The following is a 24,288-nucleotide window of genomic DNA, read 5'->3' on the forward strand; positions in this document are numbered from 1 at the left end:
ATCTATTGTTTTTAGTCATAATGTATAATTCTATTTCAATAAATTTTTACTTAAAATAAATTAATGGATATAAAATTAGAGAAATACAGATAAGATACAATTCTCGGATTTCCTCTCCGTTTATCTTAGGCATAAAGAGAACTTTGACCAAGGAAGAGAAGTCATGTACAGTATATTAAAATTGCTGGCAAGACTTATAATGTAAGTAGGAAATCATATTGTATATTGCTTTTAAACAATAAGATCAAACTGAAGTATTGGGTAATACTGTCTAGTCCTATGTTAGTATATGCGCTTTTAAGTAAAACGCTAACTTTTTTATCATATTCGCCACTTATCAGCTTACTAGAACAACTCTTAGCATACTACAAACATTACTATTGATTCATTAAACAGTATCATAAGCTAGTTTACCTCTCAGCCGTGCACACTTTTGTTACTTTGTTATTTTGTTGTCTTTATATGATGTTAGACTAGTGAGGTATTAAAGCCAACCTCTCCGGATTCATTACACGAACCATGAAAGACTTTGTTTACCTGACAGAAATGGCGACAGGAGGAAGGGGTGCGTTGTCTCTTCTTCAAAGTTACGGCTCAGATAGCGATGGAGACTCTGGTTACACTAGTGAAGACGAGAAAAAGAGAAAACACGTATTTAGCAGCCCTCTTGAACGAAAGAGGAAGAGGCGAAGAGCAGATGACGAGGAGGAAATGGCGGTGGACACTCCTTCCTCGTCGTCACGTCCTGGATACCACCAGGATTCTGTAGTTTCTTCGGAGACTGTGATGGGGGACGGGCACCAACGGCCAAGTGACCACACCATGGATACTACCTCACACCAGTTAAATAGTAATCGGTAAGTTAGGAGAGAGAAAAGGCTGTGGGTTTAACCACATCTGTTATAAGAGAGTATGGGAGTCACTCAAAACCTTATTATGTTTAACAAAGTAAAGGTCGTGGCTGGATAAAGGATTTTTCTTACATATTCTCAACTAATAAACTCGGAATTATCTTATATCTTTGGCCATGGACTGTGGGCGTGAAGGAATACAACCATCAGTAAGGACAGTAGAGATAGTTTCATATATAGCTTTGATTTGATTGGAAATAGATTATGTGTACATTAAAATATGGTATAGGTGGAGGAGAACACCAGCACCAAAAGAACTTTTGGAATTACACAAAATTTTCAGGAGATGTGGTTTGGTTGATTCTGAGTAATAAAATGGAGGCAACAACTTGGTTATATTTTTGTTTATTTTTAGCATATTCTTCAGTCATAAATACTTGTTAGTGGGCAGGGCGTGAAAGAAGAGGGAAATAACAGGGTAAAATCACTACAGACACTGATCATATGGCTATGGCAGTAATTTCACGTCTCTACATCCTTTGTATGCGAAGAAATAAAACATTTACTGTAATTATGTTGCTGTCAGATCTCCCGTGGTGACCATGTTTTGGTTTAGTCGTTTATTATGCGGGAGCGTCCACTGTCCAGTTCAGGTCACCGTACTACAGAATAAATATAGAATCCATAGAAAATATTCTGAGGAGAATGACAGGACTAATCCCGGGCATTAGAAACCCAGAGTACAGAGACAAATTAAAGCATCTTAATCTGCACTACCTCGAGAGACGTGGAGTGAGGGGCGATATGATTGAGGTGTATAAATGGAAATCAGGGCTAAACAGGTGATATAATAAAGGTTCTCAAACTATCCAACCAGGAGCAAACTCGTAGCAATGGTTTTAAATTAGAAAAATTTTGATTTAGGCATGAGATAGGTAAACATTGGTTTGGAAATAGAGCAGTGGATGAATGGAACAAGTTACCAAACATCATCATTAACTTGAATATGCTGGGGAGCTTCAAACATAGGTTGGATGGATATATGAGCGATAGGGGTTGGGTGTAAACGGGAGTGCCCAGTATGGGCCAATAGGCCCGCTGCAGTTTCTTCTATTCATAAGTTCTTTTGTCAAGAAACCAATGATGATCTCATCGGGCACATTTATTATGATTCATAATGGAATGAAATTGTTCATTTTTATAGAGATATTTGGATGAGAGTAAGTAAGAAAATCAAAATGACAATGCACAGGTTAGGAAGTTAGGTAGGCAAGGTCAAGTTCTATTACGTTCTGTGCATTCACACTTCCATTTTCAGTATTGTCTGAGAACAGCACTACCACCAGGAGTTGTTTGATTTCATTCATATTTTCCCACAGATGTTCTTATCATTATGCAGCAGTAAGTATTTTAAAAGCGGCCTCATTTACTAGAACCTAATACTGTAGAACCTGACCTAAACAACCAAAGAAACCGACCTAACCTGACACAGTGTGGTCAGGGTTAACCTGCTTCTGGTCACAAGCGCTGATATGTTAATGTTGTTGAGGTCATGGGTCAGCCTGTCAGGTTATAAACAGGACAATACTGTATGATAAGCCAGTCCCAGTAAATCACATCAATTTGGGGAGACATCATACAGTGAACTTGTGAATGTACTTGGAAACAATCAAGTTAATTCTATAAACAGCATTATGCTTTTTAAATGTGGGGTCCAAAAATCCCCACACCAAACTTATATGAACATAAGTGTAAAAGGGTAAAAAAATGATCAATGTTTTCATATACTGTACTTGGCTATTTGGTAATTTTTTTTTAATTTTCAGTTGGAAGCCTAGCTAAGACCTTTAAATGTAACTTCCTGGTTTTTTTTTCTCTGGGGTCTGTGGAAGCCCAATTATCTTAGGTTTAGACACATTTATACCATTACCTATGTAGGGTTAAAATTATGATTTTAGTTATGATTACTGTATGTCCTTTTGGGTTGATGAATACTGTATCCCTGATAATGCAAAGTGAAGATGAGTGTGTACAGTGTATATACAGCTGTACTGTACTGTACAGGTATTAGTAGTATAAATTCAAAGGCTTCCAAAAAGCATTCTCTGATTATATTTTTTTATCATAAAAGTAAACACTTAAACATTGAAAATCTTATAGATTTAAGTGCAGATGAAAATTTAAAAATTAAAGCAATCAATATATGAAAAATGTAAATTTCCATTTGAATGACAGTTCTCTTTTTTGTTGAATATTACAGTATTATAACCAACTGGTGTTAACATGTACAGTACGTATTTTGCTCACTCCAGATGACAAAAATTGCCCTGCTCTTAAGTACGTATTTCAAAAGCTTTTTTGACACATTTCATCTTTGTATAAGTAATAGGGATAAGGATGCCTGTCAATGATATCAATTCAGTAATTCCAAGATTGATTTACCTGTCAAAAAAATCTGAAATTGTAATACTGTAGCTAACTTTGTTAATTACAATGAAATATTTAACCTTTTTCATAGTTGTTCTGTACAGTACTGTAATTTCCATCATTCTTATTTATAATTTCGGTGATCTTTATTGATGAAGACCATTACTCTTTTTCCTCAGAAGTATACCTCTACCCAGTGAACTATTATTGACTAGAGAAATTCATGTGGATGACTCGAGGGAACATCAGGGAAGAGTCAGATCCTTTCCTCATGAACGGGGTAACTGGGCATCAATTTTATACGTCCCGTGTAAGTTTGTGTTATTGTTTATTTTGTGTTTGTATGGCTGCCTACATTGTCAGCCATATCACTGCCAATAATCCATCAATGAATCAATGAATAAACTGGATTAACAATGATTGTCCCTTGTAGCTATACTTTAGTACTGTACTGTACAATGCTCACCAAAGTATGAGTTTGGATCTATGAAATCCTATAGACATTAGCACTGTATCTGAATACCTTCTTACCTAGAGATGGCCAGATAGTAAAATGGTCCAAATATTAGAATGATCTCCAGGTAGAGTACATTTGCATACATTTGTTTCAGAGTTTCCTCTTGTACCATTCCTACATACCTCTCTTTAATTTTTCACACCTTTAACGTGTTTACTTATTTTCAAAATAGACATTAAAGAGAGTATTGTATCTGTTTGTTTTAAAATTTTACTCAAAGTTGACTTTCCAATATTAAACTCAAAAATAATTTGCTCTGGGCAGACCAAGCTCCATCCATCTTATGATGTTTACTTTTTTCATTACCCTATAGTGGGCATGTTGAGATATTTGTTGAAGCTGTGCTAGTGTATTTGTCTGTCATTGTGTGATGAATGATCCAGTTTACAAAGGTATAATAAAAATAAGATTGGAGGCAACTTACAAAAAACCTCCCCAGCTTATGGATTTACGGATACTTCCCATAAGTCCCATACTTAATTTTTTATAATTATTTTGATCTCTGGTGTACTTATCTTTGTTTATGCTTCTTTTGCTATTATACAGGTATAGATTTTTTAATTGGTAAAAAAGTAATGTGTTGTGTAGGTATAGTAAATTGTGTGTACAGTACTGTGTGTGCTCTGTGATTAACTGGCGAGCCTCCTTGGGGGCAGATACCCAAAACACCTCGTAAGTTACACTCTTGGTGATCTTGTAACTGACTTGAGGTATTCAAACTTACAAACTGCTAACAATTTTGTTAATCCTCCATACTCCAAACGATTTTGCAATGGTGTGAGGGTATTGCAACTATTGTGAACAATGTAGAGTAAATCTTCCTGTAGGCCTGTCGGCTAATCACAGTTACGCTTTCAAAACTACCGACCAATCACAAGCTAAGGATATCAGCTGTTTTGAGGGCATGAGATTTATGTAGAAAAGTTTAAGAAGCTGAAAAAATATGTAACATTTTTAATAAAAAAGTTTATTATATGCTATTTAGCAATTCATCTTGCCTGCCAAAATGTAAACAAATGCAGGTCATTTTTTTAACTATTTATTTTTTATCTTTTAAGGATATTTTTCATTGTAATACTACAGTAAACTCTCGTGTAACTGACCTATATGAGGGGATGGGTGGGTTGGAAAAGCCTATAAGTTTAATAATCTAGGTACATGTACAGTGACCCCTCCGTTAACGAACTCAATCCGTTCCAGAAGGTCGTTAGTTAACCGAAAAGTTCGTTAACCGAAACCATTGTTTCAATGGGTTTTTGGGTAATTGGTTCCAGCTCACCGAAAATTTCCTAAATTCAACATAAATGGTAGAAAAGTTCACTTACTTTGAGGTGTGTATGTAGAAGGCTCCTGGATGATGATGATGATGATGATGGGATTTAGAATGGGGGTTGAGGAGAAGGAAGAAGAGAAGGCATTGGGGTGGAAGAGAAGTCACCCCATGGCGCCATTTCACCCATAAAATTTTAGCTCTGGTGTAATTCAAGATTATTTTCTTTAAATCAACACTGCACTGCATTATATATTGTCAATATGTAAAATATATTTCAAAATGACCAATAATTTGCTTGGAAACAGAAAAAAAGCGTTTAGTTGAAGAGAGTCTCAAGCAAGATGTTACCTCCAGTGAAAACAGAGAGAGACTAACTCCTGTTTGCTGTGTTAAGAGGCTGGATGCCGCGCATTAAACTAGTCACTTTACCTTCAATTATGTTCAATAATTGTTAAAATGACTAAAAAATTGAATATTAAACTTTTAAAATTGTTGAATAGTATAAACTTCTTGATATTTACTAAAATAGTAAGGAATTTAAGCCCTAGAACCGATTAATGTATTGGCGGACTGATACTAAAGCTGGTTGCCCGGTCAGTGCAAGCGAAAACATGTTGAGGTCGGTTCGTAAGAACTTCGTTAACCGAATTTTTTTTCGTTAACCGAATTGAAGATCCTTATGGAAGGCAGTTCGTTAATCGAAATTACGTTAACCGAGGTGTTCGTTAAACGAGGGGTCACTGTATTGTACCAAAAATTTAAAATACTGTATGTATGAAAAAGATAAATGTACGACAATTATAAAAATTAAGTACAAAGGCGTTCAGCTGTGTAAGCGACCAGTGTGGGTGCCATATTTGTTATTGTTCAGTGGTTAGTTGCTGCTTTTCCAACATATACTTAAAATCCAATTATAAATTTATTTGAGCCTGAGAACAATGAGTGCTGAACGTGCATTATGTACCACTACTGGTGGTGGTCACAGAAAGAAGAGAAGTGTTATATTAGAAGTTAAATTAGATGTGGTAAAGAGATTTGAAGGAAAGTGAGCTGTGGACATAGCTAGAGCTGTCAGTTTGCAACTTATAACTGGAGGTAAGAAAATTTTTTGGGTCGGTTATTGCGGAGGTCAGTTATTCGAGGGTCGTTTAAATGAGGGTTTACTGTAATACAGTACTATAAGAAACCGATTTTCTGGAGTATTCTCATATAAAACAGTTTTAATGAGAATTATTATAGCTTGGAATGCATATATTGTTTATGCAATCTGGAAATCTGGGTATATTCCTTACAAGAGCTCCAAAGGTTCTGTAAGTTACGGCCTGCAGATACAATGTGACGTCACAAGATGGCGGATACAGCATTTTGTTTTGAGTATCTCTACAGAGAGGACTTAAAATCTTCTGAGGATCAACTTACAGTCAGCTGGGGAATACTTTTGAGTATCAGGAAAAGAACCCATCCGTAAGTTGGGGAGTGTCTGTACTGTACTATGGTTTGATTGGTGCCAACTACATCTACTAATACAGTACTCTCATTGGTGTCTTGTTTATTGTGGTTACCAGAGTAGCTATACAGACATTTTGAATTTGCTATATGTGAAGCAACATCATTTTAGTTTAAGATTATTCAAAATAAAGACTATGTATACCTGTATTCCATTACGTTTACAGTGCATCTAGGAGTGTATGGGGCAAGTTTTGCTTCCTTCATGGCTTCGTTGGTTGCTATGTGCCAGGAACAAAATGTGATACTTACCCCCTCGTCAGATCTTCACATTTCACTAACACGAACTCTCATACTTCAACTCCATTGGATTCAGCCATTAACAGAAGACCTCAGAGCTAGACTTAGCCAAGTATCCAAGTAAGTGATGTTTTTGTTTGTGATAATGTAATGTATTACTCTTTTATATACTGTATTGGCATCAATAAGTCTCCTTTTAGCTTTCCAGCAAGTTCATTAAGATTTCTTTATAATTTCAGATTTTCCTTGTGGTTACATGGCTTAAGTGTGTATGCCAATGATGAGCGAACCCGAACCTTTTTGGGGCTGCGAGTTTGTCATGGCCGCAATGAATTAGAGGATATAGTCTCTGAAGTGGACAAGTGTCTAGCTGAGTATAGACTGCCACTTTTCTATAAGGTTAGTTGAAAATAATAAGTTTATGCAAGTGTATTAACATGAAGGAGTGTACGGAATTATGTAAGGATAAAATTGCTTGGTACATTTCATTTGCACTGGATTGTGGTAATACTATTAAACCCAGTAGAAAATTTTCATGACCAAAGACCCAGTTATAAAAATTATATTGGTAGTCGAGTTTATGTTAGTGAGGCGAGGTGAAGAGGTGAATGAGAGAGACCAAAGGTGAAATTGGATATGTTTATTGACGGCCACAGTTTTAAGATAGAGAGTTGAAATTTGGTGTGCCACAAACATCTAATATGGGGACCCCCACCTAACATTAGGTGTCGGTGAGTGTAGACATGTAAGGACTATAAGGATAGAATGTCATGGAGGAGACTGCAAGAACTGTAGTCGGTTCACACGAAGCTTGCAACTGAGGCCTAGGGTTATTTAGTAGCAATGCAACTGACTGGTTGGTGGAGAGACATCCCAAGAATCATTACAATTCTTTGGTATTTAATCTATTGTACGGTGTACTGTGTTTGTGTTGATCTCTGATAATTTCCACACTTGAGGAAGTAAAAATTTGCTTGTGAAACGCTCTGGTAATATAAATATCATAAAGAAAACATGAGCACGATGAACAAGTTATGTGACGTAAATGCGTCCTTGCCATGTGACGTCACACAGTGTGATGGAAGCCGTCGCTGAAATTTTTTACTCTTTTTCTTTCACAAGCTAATTTTTGCTTTCCTAAGTGCACAAATTGTCAGAGATCGATACAGAAAAGTTATTATCCCTTAAAATATAATATGAATATGATAGAATAAATGCTGAAGAACTGTAGTGACTCTTTGGGTGCCTGTCCATCAACCAATCAGCTGCCTTGCAACAAACTGACCCTAGGCCTCAGTTGGAAGCTTCGAGTGAACATATTATAGTACCTGTATTACAGTACAGTATCCTGCTGGTTTGTAGCAGGTTGCATATTGGGTTATGATTTTAAATACAATAAACTGTAGTTTATATTTTAGGCATACAGTACTGTACTGCATTTTGAAAATAAAATAAAACAACTCATTTATCTTAAGGCATTTTATGATGATGATAATAATAATAATATTAATTACAGGATGGCTCTTATCATGTGAGTGTCGCTTGGTGCACTGGCGATGTTTCTGAAAATCTTCGTCGCCTCTTGCCGCAGCTGGAAAACATCTGCAGTCAGTACTTCTCAGTGGAAACTGATATGCGTACTTTTGATGTTAACTTGTTGAATTTTAAGACTGGTAACAGAATTCATAACATACACCTTAAACACGAAAATTAGTATCCATTTTATAGAATTTGAGTAGTTTCTATCTTCTCCATTAATAAGTATGTACAAATAATAAATTAACACATTTCTTTATACTGTTCAACTTGTATTCCTATTTTTTCTGGTGCAGTTAGTAATGTGTATTTATTAATCTTGGAGTTTTAAGGACCAAGTATGGATTTTTCTTCCGAGTTGACTGTTGGATGATAGAGTAATGATATAATTATGAACAAATATGAGTGTGCCCTACCAAAGTGTGATTCATCAGGGAATACCTGGATCTACCTTAACTGTGTTAGTGGTATGTGTGACCAAGAAAAGTAATGTGATGGTGATTCTGCATCTTTGTTCCTACTGTAAAAAGGTTAACATTGTGGAGATACATGGTTGCAGGACAAATAGGTTCCAGTCCTCATAGGCCCCCAATTGTACCTGATCATTAGGATTGAGGTCCATTATGACTGGACTCCATTCTTAATGGTTAGATAAGGTGAATGACAAGTAGGACTCGAGTCCATTTAACCAGTCACCTTGGTGCATTAGGATTGTCCAGGTTTCTAAAGTTTCTGTAAGCCTTTAGGAAGTTAAACACTAAAAAAGTGCATCTGACATAAGTTGTAGGTGGAAAGGGAATATTTTGTCAATAGTTTGAAAAGAAAGTATGAAATAAAACTGTAAATTACACTTAAATGGTAATAAGAAAGCAATTCTCATGTGATGTTGTGGCTCACAACCATTGGCTGACCACATATGATCTGATTAGTACTGCAGAATAAGCAAAATATGGGAAAACAAATATAGGAAAGAGTGATACTCTTATTTTTGGATCTGTGATCACTAATTTGTTGCCTCGGCTACATGATAAACCTGTGTAAACAGTCTTGAAATTCCTCAACAGTATTCATGTTGTTGCTCTCAAGTTGGCAGTACCTTTGACCTGTGCTCCTACATTGTCTTAATGTACTGACTGTGTGTTACTCATTAAAATTAAGAGTGTATGGAAGCTGCAGGAAGTAGAATTACTTAAGTATGGCTTTCATTATTAAGTTTTATTTATAAACTTAATTGTTCAAGCAATAGTGGACATCTGTTCATTATTTCTTAACATAGCACAATCATAATGTGCTGTACCATGAATTTGGAATGGAATATCTTTTTTTGGTATTTTTTTTTGGCTTGAGGAGTAGACAATATAGTAATTTTCCCGATGGTCACATCATAAGTCACTGGATACTTGAGGAGCATGGGACTATTTACTCGCCTTCGTTATATTAGGGAGACCACCCAACGGATTTTAAGATTTGCTCTATAAGTTATTACATGAGCATCATTTATCATAAGTGGAATGCTAATAATAATTTGCCTCCAACAGTACAGTAAAACCTCGATTTAACGGACCTCGACTTAACAGATTTCGGATTTAATGGACCAAATTGTCTGGAAGCATTTGCTGTTAGCTCTGACTCAAAATAAAAGTATTGAGTCACTACTATCAATCACTGGCAAATTAATTTCCTCTATCAACCACAAATGGTGAGTAAAGTATTTAATTTAGATTTCATGCTATTTCTAGTGTTTATTTATTGTTTGAGTGTTTTCATATACTAACTATAAAAACATAGTCAGGCAGCACAACACTGGTGGGGATGGAATGGTGGTGGTGACACTTGGCTGGCTGGTGGATGTGAAACAGGTGTAGGAGAGAGGGCAGCAGGAGGCTGAGGCAAGGTTGCTAACTCTGATCTTGCAGCCAGTACCAAATCCATCTTTATCATTACCAAATCGAGTGTTTTATTACTTTTTTAATTCTAGAAATTCACAGTAAAGGAAAAACTGAATGATGGTTTAACAGAATTACTGTATTGTACTGGGAGTTTAGTCATAAAGGACTGCCAAGGCACCCCTTCTAGCCTTCCCCCCCTCCTCCTTTCTCTCTGATGTACAATCATACAGTTCAACAGAGAATTCATCAAGCAAAATGTCTGTGATGTCCAGCTCTTTATAGCACATCATCATTACCAAATTTCCTTGAATTTGATAATGGCAAATATCACATGGAAACCCTCCTTCTCCTATTACTACTGCTGTGAGAGTCCTCTCTAAACAGCAGGCACTGGCCCAGAGATTCAAATGTTGTGGCAGTTGCCACTCAGCTATGAATTATGAATATTTGACTGCTCGTTATATGTTATAAAAATATCACTTCAATTCAACCCTAAAGCCCAGGTGACGTTCCTCTATGTTCACTAAGGTGACCCAGAGTAACATTCCTCAGTGTTCTCAATTTTCACAGTATATTTTGAATCTCCAGACAGGATGAAATACTTTGTCTGGGATGTTTATTTGCTTGGCAACTCAACTCGCATGTAATCTCTGTGAGAGAGAAAACGGTTTATTGTTAAACATTACATGGCTGCGTAAAGTACATAAAGCACATGTTTACATAAATGTTGATAAGCGGTTGCAAGATAAAGTTTAAGTCACAAATGAAGTGAATTAAGTTGGGATGCAATATATGGGATACACGATTTCCTGACTCAGGCGCCGCAGCAAAAGCTTTGAAAGAGATCTGAGCACCGAGTTACCCTGGCACTGACCTCCAGCTTCTGCGGCAGCAGTAGATCGTGATGTTGGGGCTCTTTCAGTAGACCACGTCTGAACTTCAGACACAGGTTCTTGCACCTCTGTCCCAATGTAGTCTGCTTAAAACATGTCAAGGACACTTTGATACCTAGTGTCCCAACCCACTGCTATTTTCATTATCTTACTCTGATTCTTTTCTGTCTCAAGTCTAGTGGTCCAGTTACCCACCAACTATCATGATGGATGCACATCCTTCAACGTCTCATGACCTGCCTTGCCCCTCCACACCTGCGACAATAGTGCTATTCAAGAGTTGCTTGATTTGAGTGGTATTGATATAGTATTTGGTGGTAAAGACAGTGATGTGTAGGAAACAGACCCAGATGATGTTGAATTTGTTGAGGTGGCCAGCAGTGAGGACAGTGATATCGATAATGGCGTTCACTTCCAATCCCCACCCCACCAGCCATCCCCCTCAGCGAGGTCATGGGTGCCATGGATGTAGGGAACCATGTGCAAGTCAGCCACAGCAGTACGCTTGGAGTGACTGCATTAACTTTACTCATGAAATACCAATTTTTAATTGTGGATTAAAAAACAAGAAATATGTCCACGTTGGGGTCCAGCGGGTCATACATTGCCCAGGGCATAAGAGTTAATGGCCTTTCGGCATAAGTCCATTAAATCAAGGTTTTACTGTAATAAGAAATTTTATAATAATTCCTGTGATGTCTACAAGCAAGGACATGTTATACAGTCCTACTGCATTCATTTATAATAATTTTCAGATTACAGTATATCATTTTCATGTTGACTACTGTATTTCTTACTTGATTTTTTGAGTAAATTTATTTAACTAGATTTTCATAGAGGGTTGGAGAATGTCAAAAGAATTTAATCTTTTTGGTCAAATTTCTCCCGTTGTTGGTCGCTTTTCTTTCACCACATTTTCATTGCAATCTTACAGAATCCATAATACTGAACTGAACATAATTTTACAAACTGTTCTATTTCTTCATATTTCTTCTTTCCTCCCTTATATTTTCTCGTTCATAACCAATTTGCAAGGTCACTGTGTGAGTGAAGCATATTTTTATTCGACTTGCAGTTTATAATTTCAATTCTCATTATACAAGCAGAAGTTATTGCTTAATTTGATTGTTAGCTATATCAGCAGAGACAATACTTTGGCAGATGGCCTTGGTGTTAATGTTAGTTTCCTGCCTCAGTGTGGGAAATTTAACTTTAACAAAATACAGTATTGGAAACATTCTGTGTGATGTACTTCTTTGGACATTTGTCGGCAAAGAAGACTTTTTCCAATAACAAAAAATAAATTATCACGGCTCCTCGATCCTTTTTTTAAATTAAAATAGCTTCACAAAATGCAAATCCTGTACTGTACTTTATTTAAATATGTATTATACTGTCATTTATATATCTTATGTGTGAAATTTTGTGAACCAACTTTACTTAAAGCTATACTATCTATCTCCTGTGTGGTTTGCTTTGCTTTTAATGAAAGGAAAACCACTTAAGTTCCTTACATAGTTTAAGTAATAAATATTTTATAGATTTAAAAGTAATCTCAGGACTAGAAAATTTGTGTTCTTTAGCTGAAGGAAACCATTCTTACGTTGGCATGTATACACACGGCTGCATTATAACAATTGCTTTATACTGTAGTCGGTGCAGTGTAAAAGTTGTTTTGATATTTATACACTATTCACGTTCAGCCTTTTTTATTTACTTTGCAAATTTGATTGACATGTAGAAGTCCATGAAAAGTGTTAGTTTGAAATTGTATTACACTATCAGGTTCTTACTGAAAAACATATGATGACAACAATAAATAAATTTTCAAAATCAACAGGAATATTCTTAAGAAAAAATCCTTTTTATAATTTAATGACTTTAGTTTAACTTTCTAAGCCAGAGTAACTTTGATAGACCTAAATTGTCATATATAGTCAAAATCACCGCAACTGTCAATAAAATACAGTAATTCATAAAAAAGGGTAAAAATAGTCATGTTGGATACATATCACAGTTCAATGTGGATTGACATCATTAATTTCGTTATCTTTGGGATTCCATCTTGTTAGCATTAACTCCTGGATGGCCAAATCCTTAAGACACTCAATTCTTCCCAATTTATCTTGAGTTAGATGTCTTGGACGCAGAACAAAGCATATGATGGGTGTCTGTAAGTAGAAAACTATAAATTATATTTGCAACAGGAGTAAAAACAATTGAGCAATATAAGAAAAAATCAGAACTGTTAAAATGTCAAATACTGTACACAGGTATATAATGCTAAGAAAGTTTAGTCGAGGGGGTGTATCAGAGTGTAGGAGGCATGTGAACTTTAACAAATATACTGTATATACAAAGAAATGTCACCAAATGAGAATCAATTTGCTATGCTTCAACATTTTACGGACATTTTCCACACTTCTTGCGTGAGTTAGCCATTGTTACATGATGGCAGCTCTGCATGGTCTGCTGCGGTCTCTCTTGTTAGGTTACTAACTCTAATGTCCTATCTTACAACCTCTCCCCATGTCTTGGCCTACCCCTGGCTTTCCTTCCCTCTACATTTAGGCTCATGCAATTCTTGACCCAATTGGTCTCATCTATTCTCTCAACCTGTCCAAATCATCTCAGCCACTCCCTTAGCTCTGAACAGAGTCACGTTACACATCCATCTTGCCATTCTCATTTCATCTCGCTGAAGTTTACTTATGTCATCATATTTCACTCCCATACAAAAAAACATTTCTCACCAGCTGCTTATATTCTTCCTTTCATTCAGAGGGAAGGTCCTCTTGCTATTAATATTGGCAGCAGTTCTCTAAATCAGCCATTTTTGGTAATTTATAGGACATAAACCTGGAAACATAAAATTTTAAATCACATACAGTAGATCAAACATGGCTTATACAATATTGTGTATCAGTGGCATTCTCTCAATAATTTCAAAGAATCTATGAAAGGAATAATTAATGCATGAAAATCCAAAAATAAACTATTGACTTCTAAAAAAAATTTCCATATGCTAATACACTGTAGTACAGTAATAATATTTCTCCCTCATGCAAGTCTTTTTCCACATGCTGTGAGAAAAATAGAATAAGCATCATCACCATTTTATAGCAATTTTCCACATACCGGTATGCACTGGTTAGCTGTGATTGCCTGATGGCATGGTGTCCCTGTTGTTATCAAATAAATTTGTAGAAAATTTTACTACAGTACTGGATGCCCTTCCTATCACCAGCCTAATTTTACAGAATGGGAATTAGGCATTATATGTAGGACTTCTAAGTGCTATCTTAGCTGGCTAGAAAGGGTCACAACTGCCTGAGATAATAAAAAACAGACTCGTTCTTTACACACCTTCACCCATTCACTCTAACTATTGTGACATCCCCAAAAACCACGCGAAAGAATATTCTCCTAGCATACATGTGCTCTGTTGCTTCCTGGATGTCGAGCCCCCTCGTTATTAATATAATATAATATAGTACTGTACTGTACTTCCTTCACACCATCCTTATAAATCCTTCTTGGTCTTCTGCTCTCCCTTCCACCATCCATCCCTGAATTATACATTCTTTTTACCAAACCTTTACTCACCATTTTCTCAATACTGCATGTCCACACCACCTTAGCAAATGCTGGTCAGCTTTCTGTCCAACACTTATCTCATCCCCACATTTCTAATGATATCCTGTGCAGGTATCCCTTGTTTAATGTTAATTCGCGTAACGTTAATTTAATTTAGCAGATTTTTTTTTTTGCACCCTTTCTCACTTAACATTAGGCTAAAATTCAGTTTAGTGATGGCTTGACTCACTGGGAAAGGGGGGAAAACTGGGGATTATGTACTCAAATTTCACATATTTTCTGTCACTTGTCTAACTTTACATGCCTGAGATTATGTTGTGAATTTGTTTCTAAAGCTGAGTGTAATAAAGCATATTAAAAGTTGTGAAGTGATGGGAGCAATGAGCATCCCATCTCCGCTCGTGTAAGTGACCCCTGTACTGAATCACAGATGGCATCTCACAAGCCGCCTTTCGCATAAACCTCCGCAAACAGTGTTGTTATGCTGTACTAGTTACCTTCTGTAATAAACTCTTGCACAGCCAAAAAAAATTTAATAATGGGACTTACGGGAGACATTCTGTATCCTTGAATTTCTGTAACCCGGGGAGTGTCTATGTGGAAAGTGAACAACCCTTTCTAATGCTTCTGTTCCAATTACATTAAATTAGGATATTAGAATGATAGTACTGTACAAGTAACTGCCTGTTCGCTTCTTAGACCTCAATAACGGGAATATATGTTCATACTTACCCTCCTAAATCTACCATACAAATACAGTGGGGTATGCTATAACGAATGGATTCTACTATGAATATTCCTATAACGAACGGTTTTACCTATAAAATTGAGAATGCTATAACGAACGAAACTCCTACAACGAACATTATTATTTTTTTTTCTCACTAATTTATTGTTTTTTTATTGCAAGTATTAATGATTTTCTTTATTTCAGGGGTTCAGATGCATATTTATGCACTTTTTTACAATTTTTTAAATTTTATATTATATTTTTCAGTGCTAAGTGGTTGTATTTGGGGGCCTGGAAAAGATTAATCCTATAACGAATAAGGTTCTAGAACCAATTAGATTCGTTATAGCATACCCCCACTGTAATATCTTTTTATTATGAAAAAATAGTAAACAATTATGGTCAAGTTAATATCAATAAATGAATTTATGTTTTATTATTACTGTACTGTACTTTAAGGGCTTCGGACGCAGTAAGTACAGTACTGCACAGTTCACTGACCTTCATTTCTTGTAAACAAACTCACGGGTAGACGACATGCAGGGTGATGATCGTACTGATGGTAATTTTGACTTGGGGTGAGGTAGTAATGGTGGTGGGGACTGGTTAGAGGAGGTGCTAGAAATTACAGTAATACAGGTGTACTTACATTTACTTTTGAAGCTTTACTAAAATTTGTATCTGATAGTAAGCTGCATCACCACTTATCCTCATTTAGCGATAATTTCACTTGACATTAGGTTTTCAGGAACACAACCCTATCATTAAACAAGGGATATCTGTACGTACTTCCTGATGCAATTCTCTCCAAACATCTCTTAATGCATCTATTGTATTGTATTATATTATTTTCCTGTTATTCTATCATTCAACTCACTGCCTGCAATTCGATTAGTAGACTCATTCAAACCCATTTATACTAAAAGACTTCACTTCACTTCACTTCACTTCATTTCATTTTATCCCCATTCTAATTGATATCTACTTACCCCTTTTTTAAATTCTGACCAAACTTAGACACAGCTAAGAAACTAACCTTATTAACGTGGTTACTGATGCGCTCAGTCGCTGAAATATTTGTCCATGAAAATTCCCGCCACGAAGAGGTTTGGTCGCTAGTGAGTGTGTCTGACCACATGCATTGTATCATGATGGTGAACTGAGCATGGTAAAATGGTGGACCTACTGGATACAGAACTGCAAAGAGATTTTTGTCACGATCACTAAATTTATTAATGATGCATTTGGGTGTGGAAAAATCAAGAATTTCTTATATCTACATGGTGACAGCTTAATTATTGGTAGAATATATACCTGTTGCAAAGCTTTAATTTTGCAAAAACATAAAATGCTTTTAAGAAAATTTTGTCTTGTGGTTTTATACACAGCAGTAGCCAGGTTTTCCCCAGTTTATGGGTTAATGAGTATATAAATTGTGCAATATTAATGTAGTACAGTATTGTACTGTACTCTTCTTTTAGTATGAATTTCTGAAATTTTCCCTTGAGGTTATTTGAAAAGAAAAAATAAATTTATAGAGGCTATGTCAAGATCATTTTCAAGTACAGTAGTCTATTGGAAGCAAGTCATATTAAAACAGGTTTTAAAACCAGAAGGGAAATACTGTACCAGACGATTATAAATGATAAACCAATTTAAAACATGAGAAAAACAAATTGAAAAGCAAGATAGTGCAATAAAAATTAACTTAAAAGTTATATTTTCAAGCTATACAAATTCAGTATGAGCTCCTTTTGTGACTTTGTAGACATCGAAGTGATATTCTCTTTCCCTCCATACATTTTGTAGCTTAACTTTTTTGAAGATATTCCTTCATATTGTTCTAGGTTGCTGGAATTGGTAAAAAAAAAATAATAATAATTTCTGACATAACCCTGAGAAAAAGATTCAAGGAGCATTAGATTGGGCAAATGAGCTAGCCAAAGAATCCCCTCATCCCACCCAACCCAAAGATCTGGCATTTGCTCATTCAGAAATGTTATAACCTCATTGTCAGTATAAAAAAAAAATCTTTATCATTCTACTTATCTTGCTTTGTTAGTTTTCCACAGTAAATTGTTAAAACTGGGTAGCTCATTTGTCACCACCTAGTATTGCACCAGTGTATCTTTTATTGAAGTTTAGTGTAACCAAGCAGGCAATGCGCCACTACTGCCAGCAGTTTTCAGCTCACTTCAGAACCTACATTTCATATCTATTTTTTTTTAAATCTCAAGAACAAGCCCTACTGAACATCATAACACAAGACCACCATCACTCACTTAAGTCAGCACCAAATTTGAGTCCAGACTTCACCACCCAGCCTTTGCTTCTATAGTGATGATAAACTGTATATTTGAATGGAAACTTTGGGTCATCCATTACAAATGCACTCCACATCTGATCTATTGTCATTTCAAATATATCTTTCAATGGAGAGCACTTGTGATACTGCTTATCTGCAGTTTGTTTCTTATGCGTGACAACTAAGCATCCTAAAGCATAAGAGAGAAACATAGCTTCTTCAGGTAAAAGTTGAAGATATCCTTCATGAGCCAAGGGATCTGAATCATCAAAGGTTCCTTGTTGGTCACTGTTGAGAACTAAAACTGTCTTGGAGCTCCCAGCAATTTCTGGGTCCAAAACATTTATTTCCTCAATACAAGTTTCATCATTATCACTATAACACTGTTCATTGCCAGAGAGGTCATCTCTTTTCCTTTTTAAATCTGCAGATTCTTCATCTGTTTGTGTGCACATGTCTTCCTCAGGGATATTTTTCATTTCAACATCAAAAGTGCTTTTCTTCTGCAAACCTTTAAGCCATGATCCACCTTTTAAACCATCCACCTTCATCAGTTTCCATCGTTTTTTCCTCTGAAATCTATAATCATCATCTGGACCATCAATTTTTCCATGCCCAAAGTATCCCTGAAAATAACAAAACATAACTTAATATTTATGTAACAATGAGCTTTTGTATTACCAAAAAATATAATTTAATTAATGCCTTTCCTGTTTCATGACCAGGTTTACTTTACGAGAACCTCCAACTGAGCCCTTTGTAAGAGTACGTATTCTTTACACTCCATAACCCTTTCGCTGCATTTTCCGCACTTGCCGTTTTATTCTGGATACCACCAGACGATTTTATTCAGCTGAGGGCAACCTCCCGCAGCCAAAGGGTTAAAACCTATCTCGATTAACCTTTTCACTGCGTTTCCCGCACTTCTCATTTTATTCTGGCTAATGCCGAATTATTTTATTCAGCTTAGGTTAACCTCCTGCAGCCAAAGGGTTAAACATATTTTGTTTCAGCCAAAAAACTTCAAACCTTTTTTACTGTTATTTCAATATAATTTAAATTCAGTATTGTATAAGCTGTATATTGCTGACCTTACTATGTGAAATTTAAAGCCCCCCCCCCCCTCCCTCGAAGCAATATAATGAATTTTTGTGATATACAGTACATCAATTTCACAGGAAATTAATATTTCAATATTTTTTTCAGGTACAGTACCGGTAATCATTCAAAATTAGGACCCATATAATGGAAGAATACAGCTGCATTCAACTGTTTTCACCATGAATATCCCTTTAATACTTTATTGCAATCTTGGAAAACATATTACTCTATACTGTACTGTATAAAAGTAATTTTAGACTCATGATTAAAAAAAAAACCACCGGATATGTGTATGAAAGACAAGTCTCCATTAAGGATTATCTAAAAATGTGTCACGGTAGTACAGCACTGTGTGTTCACTGCAGTACTGTACAGTATAGCAAGGCAAGCATGGAAAATGGTGATGGTAATTTTAAGTGCAGTATAAAGATACTACAGTACAGTACAGTGGTCCCTCGGTTAACGAGCACAATCCGTTCTAGAAGGTTGCTCGTTACCCGAAAACTCGTTAACCGAAACCATTGTTTCAATGGGTTTTTGGGTAATTGGTTCCAGCTCACCGAAAATTGCCTAAATTCAACAAAAAAGGTATAAAAGTACACTTACTTTGAGGTGTGTATGTAGAAGGCTCCTGGATGATGATTTGAATTAGAATGGGGGTGGAGGAGAAGGGAGAAGAGAAGGCATTGGGGTGGAAGAGAAGTCGCCTCATGGTGCCATTTCACCCATAAAATTTTAGTTCTCTTGGTGTAATTCAAGATTACTTTCTTTAAATCAACAGTGCACTGCATTATATATTGTCAATATGTAAAATAAATTTCAAAATGACCAATAATTTGCTTGGAAACAGAAAAAAATCGTTTAGTTGAAGAGAGTCTCAAGCAAGATGTTACCTCCACTGAAAAGACACAAAGACTGACGCCTGTATGCTGTGTTGGCAGGCTGGATGGCGTGCCACAAACTAGTGACCCTACCTTCAATTATGTTCAATAATTGTTAAAATGACTAAAAAATTTAATATTAAACTTTTAAAATTATTGAATAGTATAAACTTCTTGATATTTACTAAAATAGTAAGGAATTTAAGCCCTAGAACCGATTACTGTATTGGCGGACTAATACTACAGCTGGTGGACCGCCAAATGCAAGCTAAAACATGTGGAGGTCGGCTCTAAAGAAACTCGTTAATCGAGGGATTGCTCGTTAACCGAAGTTAAGAATCTTATGGAAGGTAACTCGTTAACCGAAATCTCGTTAACCGAGGCGCTCGTTAACCGAGGGACCACTGTATAGGTAGATAGAAAAAAATGTCCAGTTGCTATTTAACATAAAGACCGAAATTTAACAGTCTAAAATTTACGTACTGTATACTATAACAATATGGAACAACAGACATTGTGCCTCATACAATATCACTCAAGAATAATTTACCCAGTACTAGCTAGTAAAAGAGTTGCCACAGCTTCAACTTACATTGTGCCAGAGGGAGGCAGCATGTTCTGGGTCATACACAGTAATGATGCCATCCTCATAGACAGCCGAGTAGTAATGCCAAGTGGCAGGTGATAACAGCAGGCCAGAAGATGATCCAATGGGAACTGGCAGTGGATTTCCCAACTCCTCATTCACTCGTATTTTTTTACGTGGCGGTGGAAGAGACACCATTGTACTGCCTATAAATTGGGAGAAGGGGATGATTTAAAATAAATTAAACAAAGTTTTTTCTTCTATAACAAAATCTTTGTGAAATTACATAAAAGGTATGTACTGTACCAAATTATCAACAACTTTTATAATAAATTAATTGTTAGTTTACTAGCAAATTGGAAGAATTTTTCTATAATTTTACAGTTGTACCAAATATTGGTAATACTTTAGGTGTCCGTCTCATGGGAAAGAGCCACTTGAAATAAATTTTATATAAAAGTAGTGGTGCAAACTTGTTACTTTCCTCATGGACAGAAAGAATTATGTAGACTTTCAAATTTCCCACTTTTGGTTTTCCAATGTTTTCACCCTCAACACGCTTCTCCATGGCACAAAGAGCTATCAAGGAAGCCACCATTACTTGTTTAAGCACATGCCAAGAGATAAAGATTTCTTAAACATTAACATTTCCCTTAAACACAAAAAATTGGCAGCAGCTTTTATTATTTCTTATATCATTCATAATAATACAATATTAATAATATATACCACAAACTAAAAAGGATTTGCAGCAATTTTCACATTAATAGTTTAGTGATAATGTATCTGTATTGCTGGCAATACATGGTATACAAATTTGCCTATGAGCTTTATAACTAAATTCCTGTTTTTGTGCTCCATTATTCATCCAGATTTTTTCAAACTTTTGGACAGACTCGAAGTGTAATGACACTTTCAGGTAAATCATTTTGATCATTAGCCTTTTCCTGTTCTTAAAAATCTTCTATGAATGCCCTCTAGTTATTCTTTCTTCATTCAGTAGGATCACACCTTCACAGGCCTCATTATCATATACCCTACATAAAATCTTTTTAACACCCAACTCCTTTTGAAGCTTAAAGTTTTCTTTTTCCTAAAGTTTTTTGTGCGATTCATTTGGTTCTAATATCCATTTCTGTCGTAAATCACTCATTTCTGCACAATCCAACCTAACTTAATTAAATCTACCCTAACCTAGCCTGATGGGTGTTCATACGGAAAAATGCCAAATCTTATATGTTCCAATTACTGTATATCCCATCTTGATCTTCTGTAAACAAGTGTGGGTAAATTTGATTACCTTAACCTCTCCTCATACGATAAAGCATTTAGAGAAGATATATACTAGCTTGGTAGCATTGTGCTGAACGTTCCCCACGTCCTCAATACCTCCGAACAAATACAAACTCCACGCTTGATTTGCATATTCCAGTTGAGATCTAACAAGTAAAATATACATTACTTTTTATATCTCAAGATCCAGGTAATTATTTACTGTACATGAGATAAACCAACCACATTTAGCTGACCTGACCTAACTTTTAAGGAATGAAAGGTTTTATTTTGTTAAATATTTTAGGTTATGCTAGGTCGGTTGGTTTAGGTCTTTTTTTTTGTTTTACTTTTCAATGGGTGGAACACAAACATGACAGTCCAAGTGGCAGGCACCATTTCTTTCTATTCATGAGGTCAGAAATAAGTTGTCTTCTATTTTCTTTTATTTATAATTTTATATTAACTAAAATTATGAATTATTAATTTTTTGGGTATTTCACTTGTTGCCACTAAACAAATCTCGGGAATTTTTTAGTTACAATCAGTGATTTTGACAATTCTGGGACACTTTTCTTCAATGGCATTTTTGGTGCAAATTTTATTATGTATGTTCGTACGTTGGTTTGTTGTTCTTTTTGCTCGTCTGGTTGCTCCTGTTCGTTAAGTTAGGTTTGGTTGGTTAGATTAGATTCAAAACTATGTTTTTCTGATGTTTTTTTTGTGTTTTGAACACTTTTTACCTTGTTTTTTATTGCAAATCTCTAGATTCTGAGGTGGGAGGGGGACATATCTCATAAACCATTGATTTGCACCAGAAATGAAGGTCAAATTGGTCTTTTTATATTAGTGCACTGTTCGGTAAATAAGCATAAGTGCACACAATTCTGTTAGAAAGTAAAAAATATGTTTTTCTAGTGTATTTGTGTGTGTTTAGATCGGTTATGACCTTCATTTCTGTCGGAAATTGGCCATTTTTTTGGGGGTGGGGATGGGGTGTTTTCCGACAAAAATTATGGCTAAGCGAATGCAAAATGCACAAAAAAAAAACACTTGAAAAACATAAACCTGGCCTAAACTAACTGACTCTCGCCATATGATGGAATCACTTATTTCTTATCGTATTGGCCTGGTTCTCTTTCGTCGTTACATTACGAGTCACCACAATGCCACATATGTTGGTCTTGACAATATTTACATTCGTTCTTGCACTTAGGACACTTTACTGAGGTCGGGAGAACACCATGAGATCGAAAAAATGCTATTTATGGAGACACGCAGTGTGGGAGGTGAGGTAGGCGATATTGGCGTTAGATTAATGGAAGAAAATAGAGAAAATTTTGGATACGCTATTTACGTTATACATTTGCGACGGTAATGTAATAGAAGAAAATTATCTTATAATTAGATGTCTTATTCGAATATGATAATAGATTAAGGGTAGGAATGTTGTGTGAGGAAATGCAATAATACCCACCGTTCTATCTAACCTAATCAGGGAGGATCCACCCCGTTGGACCCCCCCAAGTTAGGTTAGGTTTGGTTGGTTTTTGGTGATTTTCTATGGTTTTTTCACATATTTCTAATACCAAATGAAAGGACGGTGCACTACTATAAATTGACCGTCACATTCGTTCTTAACACATTAAAAAACACCGAAAAAAAACTTCAACCTTGATTTTGTTTTGTGGAAACAAGTGAAAAGTTATCAAATTTCCCTAAGTGGTTCATTCCCATGATTCATACATCGAAAGTACTATCAAAATGATTTTTTTAATGTATATTTTTGTTGTTATTTAAACAAGATCTCTGACCTTTACAACAATTTCTTCTTTCTAGGACTAAGCAGTAAGTAACAGCAAAATCAAACTACTTTCCAATATACTGTATATACATTGGAGCCTGAACTTGAACATTAGCATATCGAGAACCCCTACACCAATTAGTGTTTATTACATTTATCACAACATTTGGCATATACAACATAATACTGTATACCCACTTTTACCGGGTGCCACACAGGACATGAACTGCTGTTAGCTTGTTATTGGTGTTTGTTTACTATGACGTCATCAACACTTTCCACACCTGATCCCTCAAGTGTTTTCTATCTATAATTCAATAATATTTTCCACAATTTCATCTGGGTATCTTTTAATTTATAAGATGTTAAATGTACTTGTATAATAACCAATGACTTTACAACGCACATGAATGAGGCGCCACTGTAGTTACTGTGTCGAACAATGGGAGATAAATAAACCATAAGAACTGTCTCGGAGTGAATGAAATATTTGTTTTTAATTTCCAATCATAATTTCATCACTTTTTAGCTTACCAGCCGTTCAGCCGGTTGATTTATTCTTTGTTACGAATTTTATTGTTCAGTGCTTGTATAGTAAAAGAATACCCGGAGAAAACCTACCATACTTAGTCACACTGGATAACTATCAATAATTGAACCCAGGACAAAATAGTGGTAAACCCATTACCACTGTACCACCAACACCAATTCTAAAGCACCTAGTTCAGAACCCCCTAAGTCAGATTTTTATTATTAATGTATAAAAACTGAGATTGATATTCATTTGTATCATTAACTCGCCTCTCTTGCGTAAAATTTTTATGTTAACAATACTCCATACTAATTCCAGTAACTGAACAAAAGAAAATGTCTCACTATT

General features: G+C 35.7%; 2 protein-coding genes across 5 annotated transcripts; one reads left to right on the forward strand and one right to left on the reverse strand.

Annotated features, from left to right (window-relative positions):
• The first annotated feature begins 122 nt into the window (after positions 1 to 122).
• Positions 123 to 19,364, forward strand: LOC121878754 (U6 snRNA phosphodiesterase-like). Of its 4 annotated transcripts, XR_006091215.1 has the most exons (8): positions 123 to 201; positions 545 to 857; positions 3,458 to 3,588; positions 6,742 to 6,934; positions 7,054 to 7,213; positions 8,331 to 10,049; positions 18,490 to 18,529; positions 18,971 to 19,364. XR_006091215.1 is itself a non-coding variant. In XM_042385119.1 (6 exons), the coding sequence occupies exons 2-6, from the start codon at positions 547 to 549 to the stop codon at positions 8,526 to 8,528; spliced, it is 993 nt and encodes a 330-aa protein (XP_042241053.1). In that variant the 5' UTR covers positions 123 to 201; positions 545 to 546; the 3' UTR covers positions 8,529 to 12,969. The 4 variants fall into 4 exon arrangements, 2 of the variants coding, with proteins under 2 accessions (XP_042241053.1, XP_042241054.1); XR_006091216.1 differs by lacking the exon at positions 18,490 to 18,529 and having other exon boundaries at positions 18,971 to 19,363; XM_042385119.1 differs by lacking the exons at positions 18,490 to 18,529; positions 18,971 to 19,364 and having other exon boundaries at positions 8,331 to 12,969.
• On the reverse strand, positions 12,825 to 23,820 carry LOC121878753 (tRNA-splicing endonuclease subunit SEN2-like). The gene is made up of 5 exons (XM_042385118.1): positions 23,607 to 23,820; positions 20,339 to 20,538; positions 17,742 to 18,390; positions 16,496 to 16,656; positions 12,825 to 13,303 (listed from the first exon to the last, which is right to left on the reverse strand). The coding sequence occupies exons 1-5, from the start codon at positions 23,629 to 23,631 to the stop codon at positions 13,151 to 13,153; spliced, it is 1,188 nt and encodes a 395-aa protein (XP_042241052.1). The 5' UTR covers positions 23,632 to 23,820; the 3' UTR covers positions 12,825 to 13,150.
• Between the last annotated feature and the right edge of the window lie 468 nt (positions 23,821 to 24,288).

This window comes from Homarus americanus, unplaced genomic scaffold (genome assembly GCF_018991925.1).
Source record: "Homarus americanus isolate GMGI-L3 unplaced genomic scaffold, GMGI_Hamer_2.0 scaffold2558, whole genome shotgun sequence".
NCBI classification, from domain to species: domain Eukaryota; kingdom Metazoa; phylum Arthropoda; class Malacostraca; order Decapoda; family Nephropidae; genus Homarus; species Homarus americanus.

What these genes read in the sequence shown, in the direction of transcription:
- LOC121878754 (XM_042385119.1), top strand. Translation starts at nt 547, where the DNA reads ATGGCGACAGGAGGAAGGGGTGCGTTGTCTCTTCTTCAAAGTTACGGC. An exon ending in AGACTTAGCCAAGTATCCAA is followed by an intron (nt 6,935 to 7,053) that starts GTAAGTGATGTT and finishes TTATAATTTCAG; the next exon opens with ATTTTCCTTGTGGTTACATG. An exon ending in GACTGCCACTTTTCTATAAG is followed by an intron (nt 7,214 to 8,330) that starts GTTAGTTGAAAA and finishes TATTAATTACAG; the next exon opens with GATGGCTCTTATCATGTGAG.
- LOC121878753 (XM_042385118.1), bottom strand. Translation starts at nt 23,631, where the DNA reads ATGTCCTGTGTGGCACCCGGTAAAA. An exon ending in CTGTGTGGCACCCGGTAAAA is followed by an intron (nt 20,539 to 23,606) that starts GTGGGTATACAG and finishes CCCAATTTATAG; the next exon opens with GCAGTACAATGGTGTCTCTT. An exon ending in CTGCCTCCCTCTGGCACAAT is followed by an intron (nt 18,391 to 20,338) that starts GTAAGTTGAAGC and finishes TGTTATTTTCAG; the next exon opens with GGATACTTTGGGCATGGAAA.